At 48.8% G+C, this 17958-nt stretch overlaps 1 protein-coding gene across 20 annotated transcripts in view; it reads left to right on the top strand.

Annotated features, from left to right (window-relative positions):
* Cdc14b (cell division cycle 14B) overlaps nt 1–17958 on the top strand; it is a 109928-nt gene that overhangs the window by 31642 nt on the left and 60328 nt on the right. For 15 of the 20 annotated variants that reach the window (XR_013429897.1, XR_013429896.1, XR_013429895.1 and 12 more), the window contains exons 2-4: nt 14485–14575; nt 15229–15304; nt 17784–17876. Coding sequence is in view for 15 of the 20 variants with exons in the window: in XM_078030558.1 (XP_077886684.1) it covers nt 14485–14575; nt 15229–15304; nt 17784–17876 (260 nt within the window). In the remaining 5 variants the exon portion in view is untranslated. Of the gene's footprint in view, nt 1–12006; nt 13245–14484; nt 14576–15228; nt 15305–17783; nt 17877–17958 lie in introns of those variants that run through there. The other 5 variants (XM_078030564.1, XM_021723442.3, XM_021723440.3 and 2 more) reach the window with 5 other exon arrangements.

Genomic DNA, 17958 nt, shown 5'->3' with positions numbered 1-17958 from the left:
CCTGCTGCTGGGCGGCCTAGCTGCTCTTGCTAAGCCTCCTCTCCATGATCCTTCTCTCTGGCACCTTTCCTTTCTGTGCCTGATCAATTTCACTTCTCATGTTTTCACCAGTTCCATCCATGTTGCTGTAGGGGACAGAATCTCCCTCTTTTTTATGGCTGAGTAATACTCCGTGGTGTGCAGGTACCACCTTCAGTGGACACCTAGGTTGGTTCTGTATCTTGGCTGCTGGGTCACACAGTAGTTCTGTTTCCCATTTTTTTTTTTTTAGGCACTTCCTACTGTTTCTTGTCATGGCTTTGCTAGTTGACACCCCACAGTGGTACAGAAGGGGCCCCCCCCATCTCAGTGCTGTTTTAGGTCCCCCTTAGCAGTGCAGGGACATCTCATTGCCCTGCGTCCTCCCCAGCCATCGGTGTGTGCTCTGATCCTAGCCATTCTGGGGGGTGGGGAGGGCCCTTTCGTTGTTTTTAGTTTGCCTTTTCCTGATGGGGAAGTTTTTTCATGAGCTCCCAGGCTGTTCTGCATCACCTTTTGTGAAACACCTTCACATCCTTTGCCCTGGTTTCCCGTTAAGAACATTTGATACAAACACGTGGATCCACTCTTTGCCATTTAAAAAAAAAAGTCATGATCACGCTTTTTAAGTTTCCTTTAGTTTTTCTCAAGAAAAATCATTTGTTAATCGACCAGTGGCCTAGAATTGGGATGTGTCCCACTGCAGGTGAGTTACCTGAAGGCCGGTCTCGCTGTCTTCACCGCCGAGAAGACTGAGGCCGCGGGCAGCGCCACCCACCTTTGCAACGCTTTCATAGAAAAACTGGAATCTGTCAAAGTTCTGGGCTGACGATGTGGGAAGAGCATCCTGCTGGATTTCCCACGTGACTGCGGAGTCAGGAGTCTGACTGCACCATGGTGATGGTGGCCACCCGATGCTCCTGCTTGATCTCACTGTCCCCCTGATGTGAACGCACACGAGTCTCTCGGTCACGCTCTGCTCCTAAGGACTTTGTTTTTGGTACCAGGGGTTGAACCCAGGGTGCCCTACTACTCAGCCCCGTCCCCAGCCCATTTTATTTTTATTTTGAGGCACAGTCTTGCTAAGTTGCTGAGGCTGGCCTTGAGCTTGCAATCCTCCCTCCTCAGTTTCCTGAGTGGATGGGATCACACGCGTGCGCCACCACACGCAGCGGATTTGTTTGATGGGTAACAGTAACCTGCAAAGCCAGTCTCAGGTCACACGGCTGTCACTTACTAAATGTTCATCAGCAAGCAGGTACAGAACAGCTAATTGTCTAGCTTAGCTCGCCTCTTTTCCTGGCCTTGTGGCCGCTCCTCTTGAGAAAGCTGACCCTGAACTTCGGGTCCAGGTCCTGGGCCTGCAGCGGGTGGAGCAGTCACAGAGCTCTCAACCAGTCACTGGAGGGGGACAGCCAGACTTGGGTCTCAGGTCCGCCCCCTGAGTGAGTCTCAGCAGATGTGTGTGCACGCCCGTGTGCTGCTGGGGACGGAGCACAGGACCCGGGCACACTGGGCAAGCGCCCTGCCACGATTGCTCACTGCGCTGCCGGGTTGGACTCAATCCTGCCTGAGACATGCTCCTGCCTCAGCCTCCCAAGCAGCTGGGACTCCGGGCTGCACCCAGCCTGAGCCCTTTCTGACAGCCATTGTGTGCACTCACAGGCTGCTGTTTTACCAAGGAAGCAATAAGGCTCGGCATTCAGGGTTTGAGTTATAAATTCTCTAGAGGTCTGAGTGACAGACAAGCTGCTGTTCCGCCCCTGGTGGCTTCCTGCCTAAATAATGGCTGTGGTCCCTGGAGCGGGAGCTTCTCATGGGAGCAGCTGCCCCCAGATGCACAACCGGATCCAGGGTGTGCCTCAGACCCGCTGCGCACTTGGTCTCTGTTTCTGCGGTTGGAAGGAAGTCCCCGTAACCCGGCCGCCACCTGAGATGGTGGAGGAGTGGAGGCATCTGGAGAGGCCAGTCAGCCTCCTGTCAGTTGGCAGATGCCTTAAAGGCTCCAGATAAAAGCAGTGGTGTCCCCTCCCCCAGTCCTGGATGTGTCAGGGACCCTTGGTTTGCTTTTAAAGGAGGAGAAGCGAGAGCAGATAGAGTGTCCCCCAGTGGCTGGGCCTGAGGGCCACTGGAGTCACCGCTGAGCATCTGCAGCCCTGGCTGAAGGGAGGGTGAGCCCAGGAGAGACGAAAGACTTCCAAGCCGGACTTAAGCCCGGGCCTGCGCTGGGACAGTAGATCCTGTCCTGGCTGGAAATAGCTGCGGCTGCACCACCCGGAGGGGGAGGGGGAGGGGGAGGGGGAGGGGGAGGCTGGGGGAGGGGGAGGGGGAGGGGGAGGCTGGGGGAGGGGGAGGCTGGGGGAGGGGGAGGCTGGGGGAGGGGGAAGCTGGGGGAGGGGGAAGCTGGGGGAGGCTGGGGGGAGAGGCCCCTCCCTCTCCCTACAGAGTGGGCTCTGTTGGACTGCCCAGGCTGGCCTTGAACCCCTGGGCTCAAGTGGTCCTCCTGCCTCTGCCTGTCCCCAGAAGCCAGGATTATAGGTGTGCACCACTGTACCCCATTCACTGTGTTCCTTGTAAACCCTGGTCACGTGGTTTGTGTCATTGTCCCTTGGTTGGTGACAGCTGTGCTGTAGTTGTGTTGCAGACGTCCATCGCAAACAGCTGCTTGGCCCTGCACCCAGGCATGTCTCCCAGGTGGACGTCAAGAGGGCCCTGACTGGGTCAGAGGTCACAGACATGACCCTGGGACTGCCCTCCAGAGCGCCCGCCCACTTAGAGTCTCCCCTTCTTTATGGAAGAGAAGCGCGTTCCTTGTGGCATTTACCTGTTGATATCGGCATGTAATTTATTCATTTTTAATGCTGAAGGTTGGATGCAGGACCTCCTGCATGCTGAGCCTATTTCTGCCCTTCAACTATACCTCCCACCCCTGCTACCAGTATTATAATGTTTTTCCAGTTTGATACTATGAAATAAAATTTCATTGCTTTGTGATTTTCTAGTTATTTGGTCAAACATCTTGTTTGGGGGTCATTTGTATTTTTCTTTCTTTTCTTTTTATATATGACTTAGTTTTGTATTGGACTGTTGTAAATTTGAGATATTTTATAGTATTTTTATTTATGCTTATGCTTTGTTATATAAGCTACAGGTATGTTCTCCCAATTGCTTTTTAAACTTTTTGATCATTTTTTATGTTTTTGGTGCCGGGATAGAACCCAGGAATGCGTTACCACTGGGCTACATCCCCAGCTCATTTAATTTTTGTTCATTTTGAGACAGGGTCTTGCTAAGTTGTTGAGGGCCTCACTAACTTGCTGAGGCTGACCTCAAACTTGTGATCCTCCTGCCTCAGCCTCCCGAGTCACTGGGATTCAGCTGTGTGCCAGCGTGCCAGGCTTGGTTGCTTTAAAAAAAGTGTGATTTCCAGAAAGTTGCAGACTGCATCGAGTCCTGTGTGTTCCTCACCCCGTTTCAGCTTTCTCTAGTGATGTCCCCTTGGTCCACGTCATGACTCCATGATCGCGGACTGGGTGGTTGGTTGCTCGTGGTTGTGGAAACTGGAAGTCCACGGTCAAGGGGCAGCAGGGCCGGCCTCTCCTGGGCTGCCCTCTCGCTGTCCTCCCGTGACCTTTCCCCTGGGCCTGCGAGGAGGGGCTCCGTGGTGTCTCTTTCTCTTTAAAGGCCAGCAGTCCCCTGGGATTAGCGCCCTACCCCGTGACCTCATTTAACCCTAGTCCCCTCCTAGAAGGCCCGACTCCTGACATCCCGGCCAGTGCGCAGTGCGTGCTCTGCCCTGGGTCACCGTGTTGGCCCAGCGCTCTCAAGTGTCTCCAGACCCCGTTCTCATGACCTCCTTTCTCCATTTCCAGATTCGGTCCAGGGTGTCCCATGGCATGTGGTTGTCATCGCCTTTGTCACTGTGCCCCCCCCCCCACTTGGACAGTTCTGAGAGTGTGGCCGGGTGTCCTGGAGAAGGTCCTTTGCCCTGGGGTTGCCTGTCATTTCCCTCGTGGGGTGTGAGCGCGTCCCACCACGTGGCTGTGGGGTGCGGACACGGGGCCTCTCTGGTGAGGTTCTCTGGCAGCCGGACTCTGCCCATCTGCTCTGAGGGTGGAGACTGTCCTGGGCAGTGCCCCTGGACTGCAGCACTTCAGTGTTCAAATTGTCCAGTCTGAGCCATCTGGCGGTTTCTTCAGGCTGGTCCGTCTATCCTACCGCTCCCCTCTTTTTCTAAAAGAAATTTTATGGTGATTTTTGTAAATTTATCTCTTTTTTTTTTTTTTTTGAGCTGTTCGCCAGGCTGGGCTCAAGTGACCCTCCTGCCTCGGCCTCATTGGGCTGCAGGTGCAGGCCACACCTGCTTCGCTAGTCCCTTCTCTTCCTGGGTTTGTGTGTCCGAGTTGTTTTGTCTGTGCCTGTGTGTCTGTGTGTGTGTGTGTGTGTGTGTGCCTGTGTGCCTGGTGCCTGTGTATGCGCACGTGTAAGTTCACACGCACTGGATATGAGTCCCGGGCCTCGGGCGTGCTGAAGCACCACATGCCGTAGCAACAGCTCCAGTCCTGCTGTCAGGTCTTCCACTTGGTGTCTGTCAGGACGGGCACATTATGCTCTGATGCCACCTCAGAAAAATCTTGGTGGAATGGGATAAGCAGAGGTTTACTTTTTGCTTCTGACACCTTTCCATGGCCGGCTAGGTGGAAACGGTCACTTTTGGAACTCGAGGTGGCACCTGCTCACCTGCTGTGCTTGGCCAGGGCTCCAGGGTATCCCTGAAGGTTCAAAGTCCAGAGACTTGGTCCAGGTGCAGCAGTGCTCAGAGGCAGTGGAAGGTGATGGGGTCATCGCAGTGCCACTCATGGACGCTGGCTGGTTCTGGTGGGACTCAGTTGTCGGGAAACAAGGCTTCCCCATGCATTTGGCCCTTTGTGCATGCAGCCGGTTTCCTTTCTTTCTCTATAATAATGTGATACAGCCAGAGGCAGAATAGATTCCCCCAACCCGCATCTTAGACTTAAGCCTCTGAAACTTTGAACTAGATAAACTTTTTTTTTTTGTTTGTTAAGCACTCTGCCTCAAGCATTTTGTCATAGCAACAGAAAATGGACTAATATAACCCCCAGAAACCATCCTTGGTGCCTTTTCCTGATCATCACCCCCTCCAAGGATAAACATCCCTCTGGTTTTTATCGCCATAGACTTGTTCTTTCCAGTTTCAGAAACTGCGAATGGAGGCATCTGAGCATCCTCTTGTTTTGGGCTTCCTTTGTGAATTCACCCACCATGTATGAGTCACAGTTCATCCATTGTCATTGTTAAATAATATTCCACTGTGGGAAAGCATGTTTTCTCTCTGTTTGTGGAAATGTGGATTGTTTTTAGTTTTTGGCTGCTGGAAATAATGATTCCGTGAACTTGTTTATACCTTTCTTGGTGAAAATGTGTATGATTTTCTATTGTCTGTACTCTTTCTTTTAACAAATATTGTCTGTTTTCTAAAACGAGGTTCTCGGCTATAATCTTGGTTGCTGCTGGCTGGGCAGGGGAAGAGTTTTGGAGTTTGCACCATCAATCAGTGATGGCCCCTCTCACTGCTGTGCGCCTTCACAGAAGCCAGGGCGTCTGTCCTCGGGCTGGAATGTGGAGAGCTGGGGCTGGTCCTTGTGTTCAGCTTTTTAATCCAGGTGGAATTTACTCTTTTGTGAGTAGTGTGACAGAGATGGCAAATCATGATTTTTAGGCAAATCACTTTCTTCAGATTTTTTTTTTTTTTTTTTGGTACCAGAGATTAAACCCGGGAATACTTGAACACTGAGCCACATCCCCAGCCCTTTTTGTAATTTATTTAGAGACAGGGTCTCAGGGAGTTGCTTAGGGCCTTGTTAAGTTGCTGAGGCTGGCTTTGAACTTGGGATCCTCCTGCCTCAGCCTCTGGAGCTGCTGGGATTATGGCATGTGCCACCGCACGTGGCTTTTCTTCAGATTTTTGTTTAAGTGTATTCTACAGATTTAAAGAAGAATTCTTATTGAATTTTTAAAGTAGTTTTTGTATTGAATTTCCTTTTATATCTCTTTGTTAACATTTCAGGTTGTTGGATTTCATTGTCTTGCGTCAGGTGGTAGTGTCTCGTGGCATTGAACGTGGTCTGCGGGTACGACTTCTGCTTCCCCGAATCTGTTCTGGTCTCTTCATGACTCAACCCCTGATGGCCTCAGTCAATGTCCTGGTGTTTGAGACGTTTGTGTGTTTTCTGTTGAAGACAGTTTATATCCACCAGATGGGCTTCTAATAGTTTTTTTTTTTTTTCTTTTTTTAAATTGTTCGGGATGTTTTTGCCTTTCATGATGATAGACTTATTAATTTCTCCTATTTTCACTAAATTTTGTTTTGTAGATTTAAAATCTGTTGTTAAAGGATGTAGTCAGCCAGCGCAGTGTATACCTGTGATCTCAGCGGCTCGGGAGGCCGAGGCAGGAGGATCAATGAGACCCTGACTCTAAATAAAATATACAGTAGAGCTGGGGCTGGGGCTGCGCGGTGGAGGGCTTGCTTAGATGTGTGAGGCACTAGGTTCTATCCTCAGCACCACATAAAGTAAACAAGCATATTGTGTTCAACTGTAACTAAAAAAAGAAAACATTTAATAAAAAAGCTGTGATGATTATCTTTTGGTAGCTTGTATCTTTAATTCTGCATCCTCTTGGTCTTTGGTTGAATGTTACTTTCTGCTTGGAATTCTATTTGAGCTGAAGTTACTATCACCCTGCTTTCTCTTTTCTGGCAACTGATTAGCATACTGTTTTGTATTCCTGCATTTAAATTTTCCCACTATGGTGTTGTTTCAGTGACTTTATTAAACAACATACAGCTTGAGTTTTTAAACCTCAGTTTGAAAACCTTGTCTTAGCAGTTGAGTTGACATGTTTTGCATTTTCTGTTATGAGTAACCTGTTTGAATTTATTCCCACCGTCTTACTCTGTTTGTCAGGATATTTCTTCTTGCTTTTAAGTGGCTTAATCTCATTTTTTTAATTTCATTTTTCTATCTTGCTCTAACAATTTGGACAGTATGAGAACTTATAGTTCTTGTAGTATAAAAAAAATCATACTGGTAAAAAAAAATATTCAATCACCTGTTTAAAAATCATTTCTAGAGTATTTCAGAAGTGTGGCTAAGTAGACCAACGTCTTGTGAGGATGTCTCGACTCCTCTTTTCCTTCCCTTAATTCTAGGCCAGTGGATTGAGGAGCACAGGTAAACTGACAAACACATGGATATGGTTTGTGTCTGTGCATTCAGATCTGCAGGCACCTGGAATTACTTATGCAAACTGTCCCTGGCATATTGGAGGAGCGCAGGACACGTTCCAGATGGTGCATCTGCAGACAGCAGAACCACCCTAAAAAACCATGTCTTTTTTTAAACCTTTATTTCATTGATTTATTTTTATGTGGTGCTGAGGATTGAACCCAGTGCCTCACACATACAAGACAAGCACTGTATCGCTGAGCCACAATCCCAGCCCCTTATTTATTTTTCAATTAAAATGACAACAACAAAAACGTTTTGTAGCTGTAGATGGACGCATGCTTTATTTTATTTGTTTAATGTTTTGTGGTGCTGAGGACTGAACCCAGTGCCCCACACATGCCAGGCAAGCGCTCTGCCTCCAGCCCCAGCCCAGCCCAGCCCAGCCCAGCCCAGCCCTGCACTCTTTTTTTGACTCATGAGCTTATTTCATCCCGGGGCGCAGAGCAGGCAGAACCACTCACCAGCGCAAGCAGGAGGTCCAGCAAGGAGCCAGGGCGGTTGAACCTGTGTGCTTCTCCTGTGTGTTTCTCACCCCGTCCTGCCGGTTCCTGGGGTGCTGCTGGTTGTTTCTCTCTCCCTTCCTATCCTCTGTTATTTCTAAATACCGATCCTTGGTTAGTTTAGACACAAATGTTGCTATCTTCTTTTTAGTCTGGGAGTTACCTTTTAAAACCTGTTTTTTCTCCTGAAAACTTTCAAGCTGTCTTCTTGTATCCAGGTTTTTAACCTGAGATTTTTTTTTTCTTCCTGGGGGGCAGGAGGGTATGGCACGAGACCTGGATGGACGTCCTCCCTCCCCCACCCTGCAGTATGGGCAGGGGACTGTCCACACCAGATGTCCAGTACTCTTACCCGGTGGTGGGGGGATGCGTCTTCCCCCTGGGCGATTCCAGGTGTGTGGCTCTAGTTCTGAGCTCCTGTACTGTGGCTGCACTGCCAGAACTGCCCAAGTGGTTCTACATTATAATATTTCAGCAGGACAAGGTCCTGCTTGTGTTGTTTTTCTTCTAGAACAATTTTAGGAGATGTTTGCCAGGTTGCATGGAGAGGCCTGTGGAAGATTGAACTTGCTCCCGGATCAGATCCTGAGTTTGATCAGAATCAGTTTGAAGAAAGATCATCATCTTTGAGCTATTGAATCTTCCCATTGATATACTTGCTTTATTTTTTTGTCCACTTAGCCATAAAGAATAGGCACATCTTTTATTTTTTTCTTGCATTTCATAATTGGTTAATACAGGGATGTAGAAAAGCTCCTGGTTTTCTGAGTTACTCGTTGTTATCTAGAAGCTTTGTAAAACTTTTAGTTTATTTGTCCTTAATAGTTTGCCTACAGAATCTCTTGCGTTTTCTAGGTACATAATCACTGTCTGAAAACAAGGTTCGTTTCTTCCTTTCTAATTATCCCTTTTGCTTATGCTGGCATCAGAAATCATGTTATTAACTAGAAGTCATGAGAGGGATTTTTGTCTTGTTGTTTCTTCTTGTGGCTTCTCCAGTTGGGTGGGAAGTGTGGTGCTTGCTGTGGTTGGAAGATGGTCTTTACCAGGTGAAGGAGTTGTCTTTTTGCCCTGTTGGTGCTGAATTTCACACTGACACACTGGATTGTGAGTGAGCATTGGTTTTCTCCTCTTGGCAGTCCTGGGGGGGTGAACAGCATCTCTCCTGTGCTAGACCAGCACTCTATCACTGAGCCATGTCCCCCGTCCAGGTGCTGACTTTAGGCACTCCCTTTTTTGTGTGTATTCAATGATAATCATGTGACTCTCTCCTGTAATCTGTCCATGTGGATAGACTTTTTGCTTTTTATGACAAGCCACTGGTGAGATTCATTTTCTTTCCAAAGGCAGTTGGTCATTTGTCTATCTTTTCTGAGTTGATGGTTAATAGCTTTTATGGAGTTTTTTCCCCAATGGGTTGCTGTATTGCAGGCATTTTTCTCTGTTGTGATAATTAGCTACTTGCCCCTTATGAGAGAAGACCGCCTTTGTCACAGAGCTGAAATACCAGCTCTCTCACATGCTGAGCATTCCTGTGGCCCTGAGGATTGAACCCAGGGATGCTTAGCCACTGAGCCACATCCCCCAGCTCTATTTTGTGTTTTATTTAGAGACAGGGTCTTGCTAAGTTGCTGAGGCTGGCTTTGAACTTGTGATTCTCCTGCCTCAGCCTCCTGAACCACTGGGATTACAGGTGTGCACCACCGTGCCCGGCAGGAGCCAGGTCTCATGAAGTTGTTTGGATTACTCTTTCGCATGAGGGCATGTCTGTGTAGCTGAGACCTGAACACCAGACACTGCGGACTCCAGTCAGTAGCCTGTGTGCAGACTCCGGCCACTTCCCAGCAAGCTGCATGACCTGTACAGGCTGGCACTTGCCTCGGGAAAATGTCAGTGGTCTCTACAGCACCTAGCTCCACACTCTGAGTAGTTGCCTGCTGTCATTGTTTTAATGGATAACCTCTTTATTTAATCAGTACCTTTGTGCCATTTCTTCCTTTCTGCCCCCTGGCCACTTCTCAAGGACAGCCAGAGCCATGCCCAGTGCCTGCTCCTGAGCGTTCAGATGCCTCCTGCGGTTGGGCCTCTTTTTGGTACTGGGTATTGAGCCCAGGGGTACTTGGCCACTGAGCCACATCCCCAGCCCTATTTTGTATTTTATTTAGAGACAGGGTCTCCCTGAGTTGCTCTTGCTGAGGCTGGCTTTGAACTCGAGGTCCTCCTGCCTCAGCCTCCCAAGCTGCTGGGATTACGGGCGTACAGTACTGCCCTGCATGTTGGGCTGTGTTTTTCTTTGCCTGCAGCGTGGAATCTCCTTTGCACCTGCCTTGCCTGCCTACCAAGCCAGCTGTCCCTCCGTCTAGGGAAGCCCTGCTCTCCCCCAGCTGCTCCGCCAGGGCCTGAGCAGTCAGCCCAGATCCAGGGGGACTATGGAGTGTGGCAAGCCAGTGTCTCTTGATCCAGGGAGAGTTCTTTCTGTTCACATGCAAATAAAGTAGTCCCCCCCCCATCTGTGTGGTGTATTTTTGGACCCCCCACCTGCCCCATGGACGCCTGAAACAGCAGTGGTACTGAGTCCTGTATACACTATGTCCCACCACTTAAGGGGGACACAGGTTTACACCAGGATAATAGTGTCAGCTGTGGACCTTTAAGTACAGCTTTGTACAGAGCCCTGTGTCTTAGCTCCAGGTTCCTAACAAATGCCCCTTCACCAGCACGCTAGTCGCTAGTCTCTGGGGTGGGTTAGTGCAGTGCTGGTAACCAGAGAACACTGGCATGAGGTAGAGATGAAGGAACCAAACTCCAGTACTGGACTCAGGAAAAACCTCAACCTCACCAAGAATGTTTTCTGGGTTCCTTCATGCCATGCTTTGTATCTTTTTTTTTTTTTTTTTTAAATTGGGTCCTGGGGATTGAACTCAGTGGCACTCAACCACTGAGCCACATCCCAGCCCTATTTTGTATCTTATTTAGAGACAGGGTCTCTCTGAGTTGCTTAGGACTTCCCTTAAGTGGCTGAGGCTGGCTTTGAATTTGCCATCCTCCTGCCTCAGCCTCCGGAGTTGCTGAATTACAGGCTGTGCCACCACACCCGGCCAGTGTTTTTATCCTGATGAAGAGAAACTTGTTGGCTTGCACATTTAACTTTTCAGAATGTGGTCATTTTCATTAGGTAATAATATATGTCACAAAATTCAAAAGCTGTAAAAAGGATGCTATTTCAGACACCAGCTTCCTGTCAACAAGGCATCCTTGAATACCAGTTTCTTGTGTCTCCTGGAAAGGTTTCACATACAGTTCTCTACATGCTGAAACGTGTGTAAATGGTAATTAACAGTCTTATTTTGGCAATCTTTCCAGTTTTCATAAACATTTTTGCCAAACTGCCCTTTTGTGGTCCTTCAGGAGGCTGGCCAGATTTCTGTTCCTGCCCACAGGCAGTGTGTGTGGATGCCTGTTTACCCACAACCTTCCTAGCACAGAACACTGTCCAAGTGCTTTTGATTTTTTTTGAGGGAAAATATAGTACTTCATAGATTAAATGTGCACTTCTGTCATATTTGCAATCACATAAAATTGGGCATCTTTGAGGTGAATTTAAAAATTCTTTCCAGTTCTCCTCTTAAAGTTTATGTATTGAATGCCGTGAATACCATTTAAGATTGTGTGTCAAAGTGTGATTAATTTAGCAGTTGATCTCCTGTGGCTTGTAGGTATTCTATTTCTTAGAAAAGTCTTAGAACAGCCAGGATCACACGCATACTGTGTTTTTTTTTCCCCCCACGTAAGATTAAAATGTGGACATAGGTTTAGAGAGATTTTGAATGGCTACTGGGAAGGATATCAGAGGTTTTGTTTTTAAATCTTGGTAACAGGTAATTCCTAAGGGCAGGCTTATCTTTAGATCTTGCACAATTTTGAGGCAGTGCCTCCATCCTGCTGGACCCCGGGGGCGGGGCCGTCGTGGCTGCGCAGTGGGGCCTTGGCTGCTGCAGGGGCATCTTCATGGCTGCGCAGCTGGTGTCGTCCTGGCTGCGCAGTGGGTCCTTGGCCACCCAGTGGGGGCTTGGCCGCACAGGGGGCATCGTCGTAGCTGTGCAGTGGGGACTAGGCCAGCGAAGGGGGCGTCGTCGTGGCCGCGCGGGGGGCGTGGTGGTCTTGCAGTGGAGCCTTGGCCGTCGCAGGGGGCGTGCTGGCCTCTCAGGATGGGAGGATCATCCTGGCTGCGCAGCGGGCGTTGTCCAGGCTGCGCAGTGGGGCCTTGGGTGCACCACTTGGTCGCACAGGGGTCGCAGTCGCGACCGCTCAGTGTAGGCTTAGTCGCACTGGGGGTGCAGTCGTGACCACCCAGTGTAGGCTTGGTCGTACAGGGGGCGCAGTCGCGACCGCTCAGTGTGGACTTGGTGGCGCAGGGGGCGCAGTCGTGGCCGTGCAGGGGAACTTTGGCCGCACAGGGGGCGCAGTTGTGACCTTGCAGGGGGACCTTGGCCTCACAGGGGGTGTCGTCGTGGCCGTGCAGGGGGACTTTAGCCCTCGTAGGGGGAGGCGTCGCGGCCGCGCGCGGGTGGACCTGGGGCGCGCAGGAGGCATTCTGGCCGTGCCGGAGGGCCTTGGCCACTCAGGGGGTGTCCTGGCCCTGTAGGGGGACCTTGGCCCCGTCAGGAGGCATCGTGGTCACGCAGGGGGTCCTTGTGGCTGCGCAGTGGGGCCTTGAGGCTGCGCTTGGGGTCATAGGTGCGCAGGAGCCATAGGTGCGCAGGAGCGTGTGGCTGCGCTCCCTGCGCACGGGGTGGGTTATGGTTGCCCAGTGGGTTCTTGGCCGCGCAGGGGTGTCATGGCTGCGCAAGGGTGTTAAGCCTGCCCGGAGTGTGTCTTGGCTGCCCACGGGGGTCTCGGGGGTCTCGGCCGTGCACGCGGGTCTGGGCTGCCTCTGGTGCACGCCCAGGACCCTCTCCTCGCGAGCGCCTGCGGCTGCAGCGCCCCCTGGCGGCGGGGCGGGCGGCCGAGGGCGGCGGACAGGCCCCGGCCTGGAGCCCCGCCGTCCTAGCGCCGCGCCCTGGTGCCCTGGTTGTCCTCCCGGGCCTGCCCCGTGGCGCTCTGGCCCGCGGCCTCTGACGCCGCTGCCCTGTCTGTCCCGCGCCTCGCCGCCCACCCTCGGGCACCTCGGGGACCCAGTTCTGCACTTCCGGGTTGGCCCGCGCCTGTCTGTCATCCCGGGGCGGCGCGGTGCTGTGCTGGGCGCGGCCCTTTAAACTTTCTGTTTTTAAACTTGGGGGTGTGGTCGCGGCTCCACCTCTCCTCTCTGCTGGCTGTCCCGACCCTCGGGTCCCTCTGTCCCCGCCCTCCAGATGCCCCAGCGTTATGAGCCGCCCGGGCGCAGGGTCCGCTCTGGTGGCCGAGGTGATCCAAGGTGAGGCGGGGAGGGGGGGCGCTTTGGGACTGAGGTGACACTAGGGTAGGCATCTGGGCGCAGGGCTCACTGGTGGCTGAGGTGACAGAGGGCCGGCGGGAGGCACGGGCGGTGCCCACGAGCCCGCACTCGCGGGCACCCTTGGGCTTGGAGAGGTGGGCGTCCAGGGCAGACCCCAGGGTCCGGCTTGGCGAAGCCTCCCAGGTGGACAGGCCCGTGTCCTCCCTGCCTCGCAGCCACCCCCACGTCCTGGGTGCTGTGCGGGATCAGAGGTCGCTGGTGGTTGGGAAGGAGTGAGCTGTCACCCGCTGCCAGGAATGTGGAGCTGAGTTTATGAGGAAATAAATGTAGCAGTTGGCGTGAGTTGAATCGCAGACCAGGAAAAAAAAGTTTACCACTGGGGGAAAGGATGCCAGCTGGCGCCCTGTTTCTTGTCTGAAAGTAACACGCGCTTTGAAGGCTGCCTTCATTTTTGCCACGTTTTGAGTGTAAGTATCCCCGAGCACGACTGGAGTCACTACCCTGTGCAGAGGGCTTTGAGGACTTAGGCCACCTTTTTTTGAGTGGGGGGAGAAGGGTGAAGCTTCTGAACATGAACATTCTCGTGCCCCATACCCGCTTGTCTGCAGTTAAGAAGCACAAGTTCATCTGTCTCATTATGCAGAAACCTCTCATTTCTTGTGTTTTAATTAATATTAATTTGTCTTATTGTTTAAAAAACACAAAGTAGAGATTCCAAATTAAAAAAAAAAAAAACAGCAATCCCTGCCAACAGTTGGGTAAACATATGGTTTGTTTGGTTGTTTTCTGCTAGCTGCGAACAGTAATTTTGAAAGCATTCTTACCGAAATGACTTTCCAGATGGCTGGAAGCTTGAGCTGAAGCTAGTAGTAAAGCACCAAATGTATGCTGTGTGGTCTTTGTTGAAATGTCTTAGTCCAGGGGAACTAAAGTTTTAGTTCCTTCAGAAGTCAGACCTTATCACTAGATGTGATGTCACTACTGATGAAACTTAGGTTTAAAGGCAATTTTTCCTTTAAAAATTTTGCTTATTCTTATCCATCCACAGTCAGAATATTTTGAAATTATCTTTTGCCACCACTACCATCTGAAACATGCATGGAAAAAAATAAGACTCTTGACTTTAATCTGAGGAATAGTTGCACCATGCTATAGGAAACTTTTAAAATTTTATTTTAAATAACTTGAAGGAAGGAACATTGCAATTTTTCCATTTCAGATCGCCTTTGTTTTGCCATTCTCTACAGCAGACCAAAGAGTGCATCAAATGAACATTATTTCAGCATAGATAATGAACTTGAATATGAGAAGTAAGTATTGCTTTTAAAAAGATTGTAACTTTTTTGTTTTTTGAACAATCTAAAGGTATGTTTATTATGCGCAAAGCCCTGGAAACTTACAAAACTGTTGGTTGCTCATTGCAAGATGCTTTTTAAAAAAACAAAAAACTAGTAATAAAATAGACCTTTAAGGAGGGAAATGAAAATGAAAGGCCTTTCCTATATTCAGTATTTAATAGTTTGCACTGCAATGAGACAGTGTATACTAAGTTAAACACGGGTTTCTCCAGTAGAAAATTTGAATAGAAGAACAACTTGCTTATTTTGGAAGGTATTTTCATGTTAATTGAAGTTTCAGGGAGGCTGTGACACATGTTGCTTGTGTGTGTGTGTGTGTTGTGTGTGTTACTTTGTTGAGGATGGAACACCAGGGCCTCAAGTGTGCCAGGCAGGTGCTCCAGCACTGAGTCACCCCCCCAGCCCCCTGGTTGCTATTTTCAGTAGGCATTGCTTACCGGAACTTTCCTACCACTAGAAGGGGTGCTTTGAATTGTGTGACCTGATCGGTTGGTTTGGTGGATGTACTCTGGTCCTTAATTTGATCTTATACACACACACACACAGGCATTTGTATTCAGAGTATTTAGCATATACATACATGCTTTTATTTTTTATTTTTAAAGCTTCTACGCAGATTTCGGACCACTCAATCTGGCAATGGTTTACAGATATTGTTGCAAGATAAATAAGAAACTCAAGGTAAAGTCTTTTTTGTTTAAGATTTGACCTGAGTAATCATTGTTAATTTAGTCTTGGGAAGAAATTAAGGACAACTTCTTTTTTTTTTTTTAAGGTTTTAAGAAAATTCATAGAGGGTTTGAAAGCATTCTTTCCCTTTAAGAATACCATTTCTTACTGAAATGACTTTTTTTAGGATGTCGCTGTAGTGGTGTTTAGGACAAACATTTGTTTGTCTTGTAAAGTCATAGTGCTTATATTTATTTTCTAGAGTTTTTTTGCAACAGTTAAAATTTGGGCCAGCTGATTTAACTTGGGTTGCTGATGCTCAAATACTTGAAAAGTCAAAGTGGAGGTTGGTTAATTCAGTAAGACTCTACTGTCTGACTTAATGGCATGAGAAATTCTTTCCGGGCTTTGGTCATTGTTCTTTCTTTATTGTGATGAGGGATTGCTAGCAAAGTAACAGGAAAAATGGGCTCTGCTATCTCTCCTGTCTTAGAATCCCCATTATATAGTACTAGTTGTGACTCTTTGACCTTGTATACTTCATGATTGAGGGGGGCAAAGACAAACGGCATATCACTAAAGATTATTTCTCTTGGTTTAAATTTTGACCTCATTCTTTTAGAAACTTTGAATTATTGGTCAGGCACAATTGGAAAGGTTTATGGTACCACTTGCAAGCAGTAACGCATTAGTTTACTGTATTTTGTCTGCATTTGGGAAACAGGTCCTTTTTAAAGAGTTGTTCAGTGGATTGTCTACCAGGCAATTTTACAGATTTTTTCACTTTCAAATTTTAATTTGCCTTAATTAAAAACTTTTGAGTAAGGAACCCCCTCCCCCCAAGCATCACCTTGTATTCCTCCTGGGCTCCCTTAAATAGGAATGTGAACATGAATGGCTTTGTGTACACGTGTCCCCTCCCCTCTTTTCACTTGCCAGTGGCAGATATTTTGTTTCCCACAGGGCTGGGAAGCTAAAAATAATTCCTTTTATTTGCCCCTTCTTGTATTTCTTTGCTTTAATTTTGAAAGAGTCACTACTATGCCTAGCTGTCCCTGGACTCTTATCCTTTGGTCTGGGTCAACCCAAACCAATCTCAATTTTTTTAAAAGTAGTTTACTAGAATGACTTACAATGTGAAGACTGTCCTGTTGTGCTACTAGATGGCTGACGTTTGGTTGGGTTGGTTGGTTTGGCACTGGGGATTGAACCCTGGGCTGCTCTGCTACTGAGCTACCTCCCCAGCTCTTATTTTAAATTTTGAGACAGAGTCTTGCTATGTTGCTGAGGCTGGTCTTGAACTTTTGATCCTCTTGTCTTTGCCTCCCAAGTGGTTGGGATTGCAGGCATGTGCCACTGCCAGGGCTTTGTTTTTTTAATTATCATATATAAAATTTTTAAAAAATCAACTTGTGTCTCTTACTCTATGTAAACCAGTAAAGGAAACTGTGTCTGCCTTCATCAAGAAAGCGCAGAATATTGAAACACTGGAAAATGGACTTAGAGAAGCCAGGCCAGATACACTCAGCTGAACGTGTCCCTTTCCCTCCTTCCCCCAGTTTCTTTTCCTCGCAGCAGTGAAGTGCAGCTGGGAAGTGCTCCTTTCACCTCTGACTTCCGTTTCTCTCTGTATTAGACTCTGTATTAGACTCTGAGTATGACATGCATGTTGGGGTGCAGTGCATGCAGACCGAGGGTGTGTAGCTCTGCACATGTGCAGACTGAATTCTTTGGGCAAGTATCTTGAGCAGCAGATCCAGGACAAAGTCAGCAGCCCCAGAGGAGCCCACCCGAGCCCCCTCCACGGCCCCTCCCAGGATTCCACTCTTCGGGTTCTAGGCAGCGTGGAATATTTTTGCACTGTTCTGTAAACTCTTGTATTTTTGTGTGTGTGTGGTGCTGGGTATTGAACCCAGGGCCTTGTGCATGGGAGGCAAGCACTCTGCCAACTGAGCTACAGCCCCGGCCTCTACCTTTGTGTTTTAACAGTGGTGCTTGGATTACTTGAAAAAGCGAACAGGAAAGAGAAGTTGTGTGGCAGAGGTGCCGTCTCCTTTGTTGTTGCTTTTTAGACTTTGAGACGTTTGCTTACACACCCACACACCTGACCAGTTGTGGACAATGTGGAGACCAGTGGCTGAACATCACAGCCTGGGAACGCCCAGCACTGTGAGCGGCTGTGGCATTCAGATTGAGCACGGTCCCGAGGGTCGGTTTTACGGCCCTGCAGGTCCTCTTGGAAATGAGCCAGCGGTGGGCTGTCAGCCTGGATCAGGACGCGTCTCTGTCCCTTTAGCCTCATGTTCATCTGTGCTTCAGAGCATGCCCTTTGTGGGAAGGTGCCTGGTATCTTTGGGTAGCAGTGTTGGTCTTTCCCACAGCCTTGCTAACGTGTGTGCTTCTCTGGTGAGATTGTGAATTTGTGTTATCACGAAGTGAAGTTTTAGAAAACTCAAAAAGGAAATGCTAACAACTATTTATTTTCACGCAGTCCATTACAATGATAAGGAAGAAAATTATTCATTTTACTGGCTCTGATCAGAGAAAACAAGCTAATGCTGCTTTCCTTGTTGGATGTTATATGGTAAGTACTTCACTGGTTTCCTGACCTATTCATAAAAACGTATACTTCGGTGGTTCTTTAAATCTCGGGGTGGAATTTTGAA

Source organism: Ictidomys tridecemlineatus, chromosome 13 (genome assembly GCF_052094955.1).
Source record: "Ictidomys tridecemlineatus isolate mIctTri1 chromosome 13, mIctTri1.hap1, whole genome shotgun sequence".
Lineage (NCBI taxonomy): Eukaryota > Metazoa > Chordata > Mammalia > Rodentia > Sciuridae > Ictidomys > Ictidomys tridecemlineatus.
Note: the sequence above shows the minus strand (reverse complement) of the source record. Positions and strands in the feature narration are given on the sequence as shown.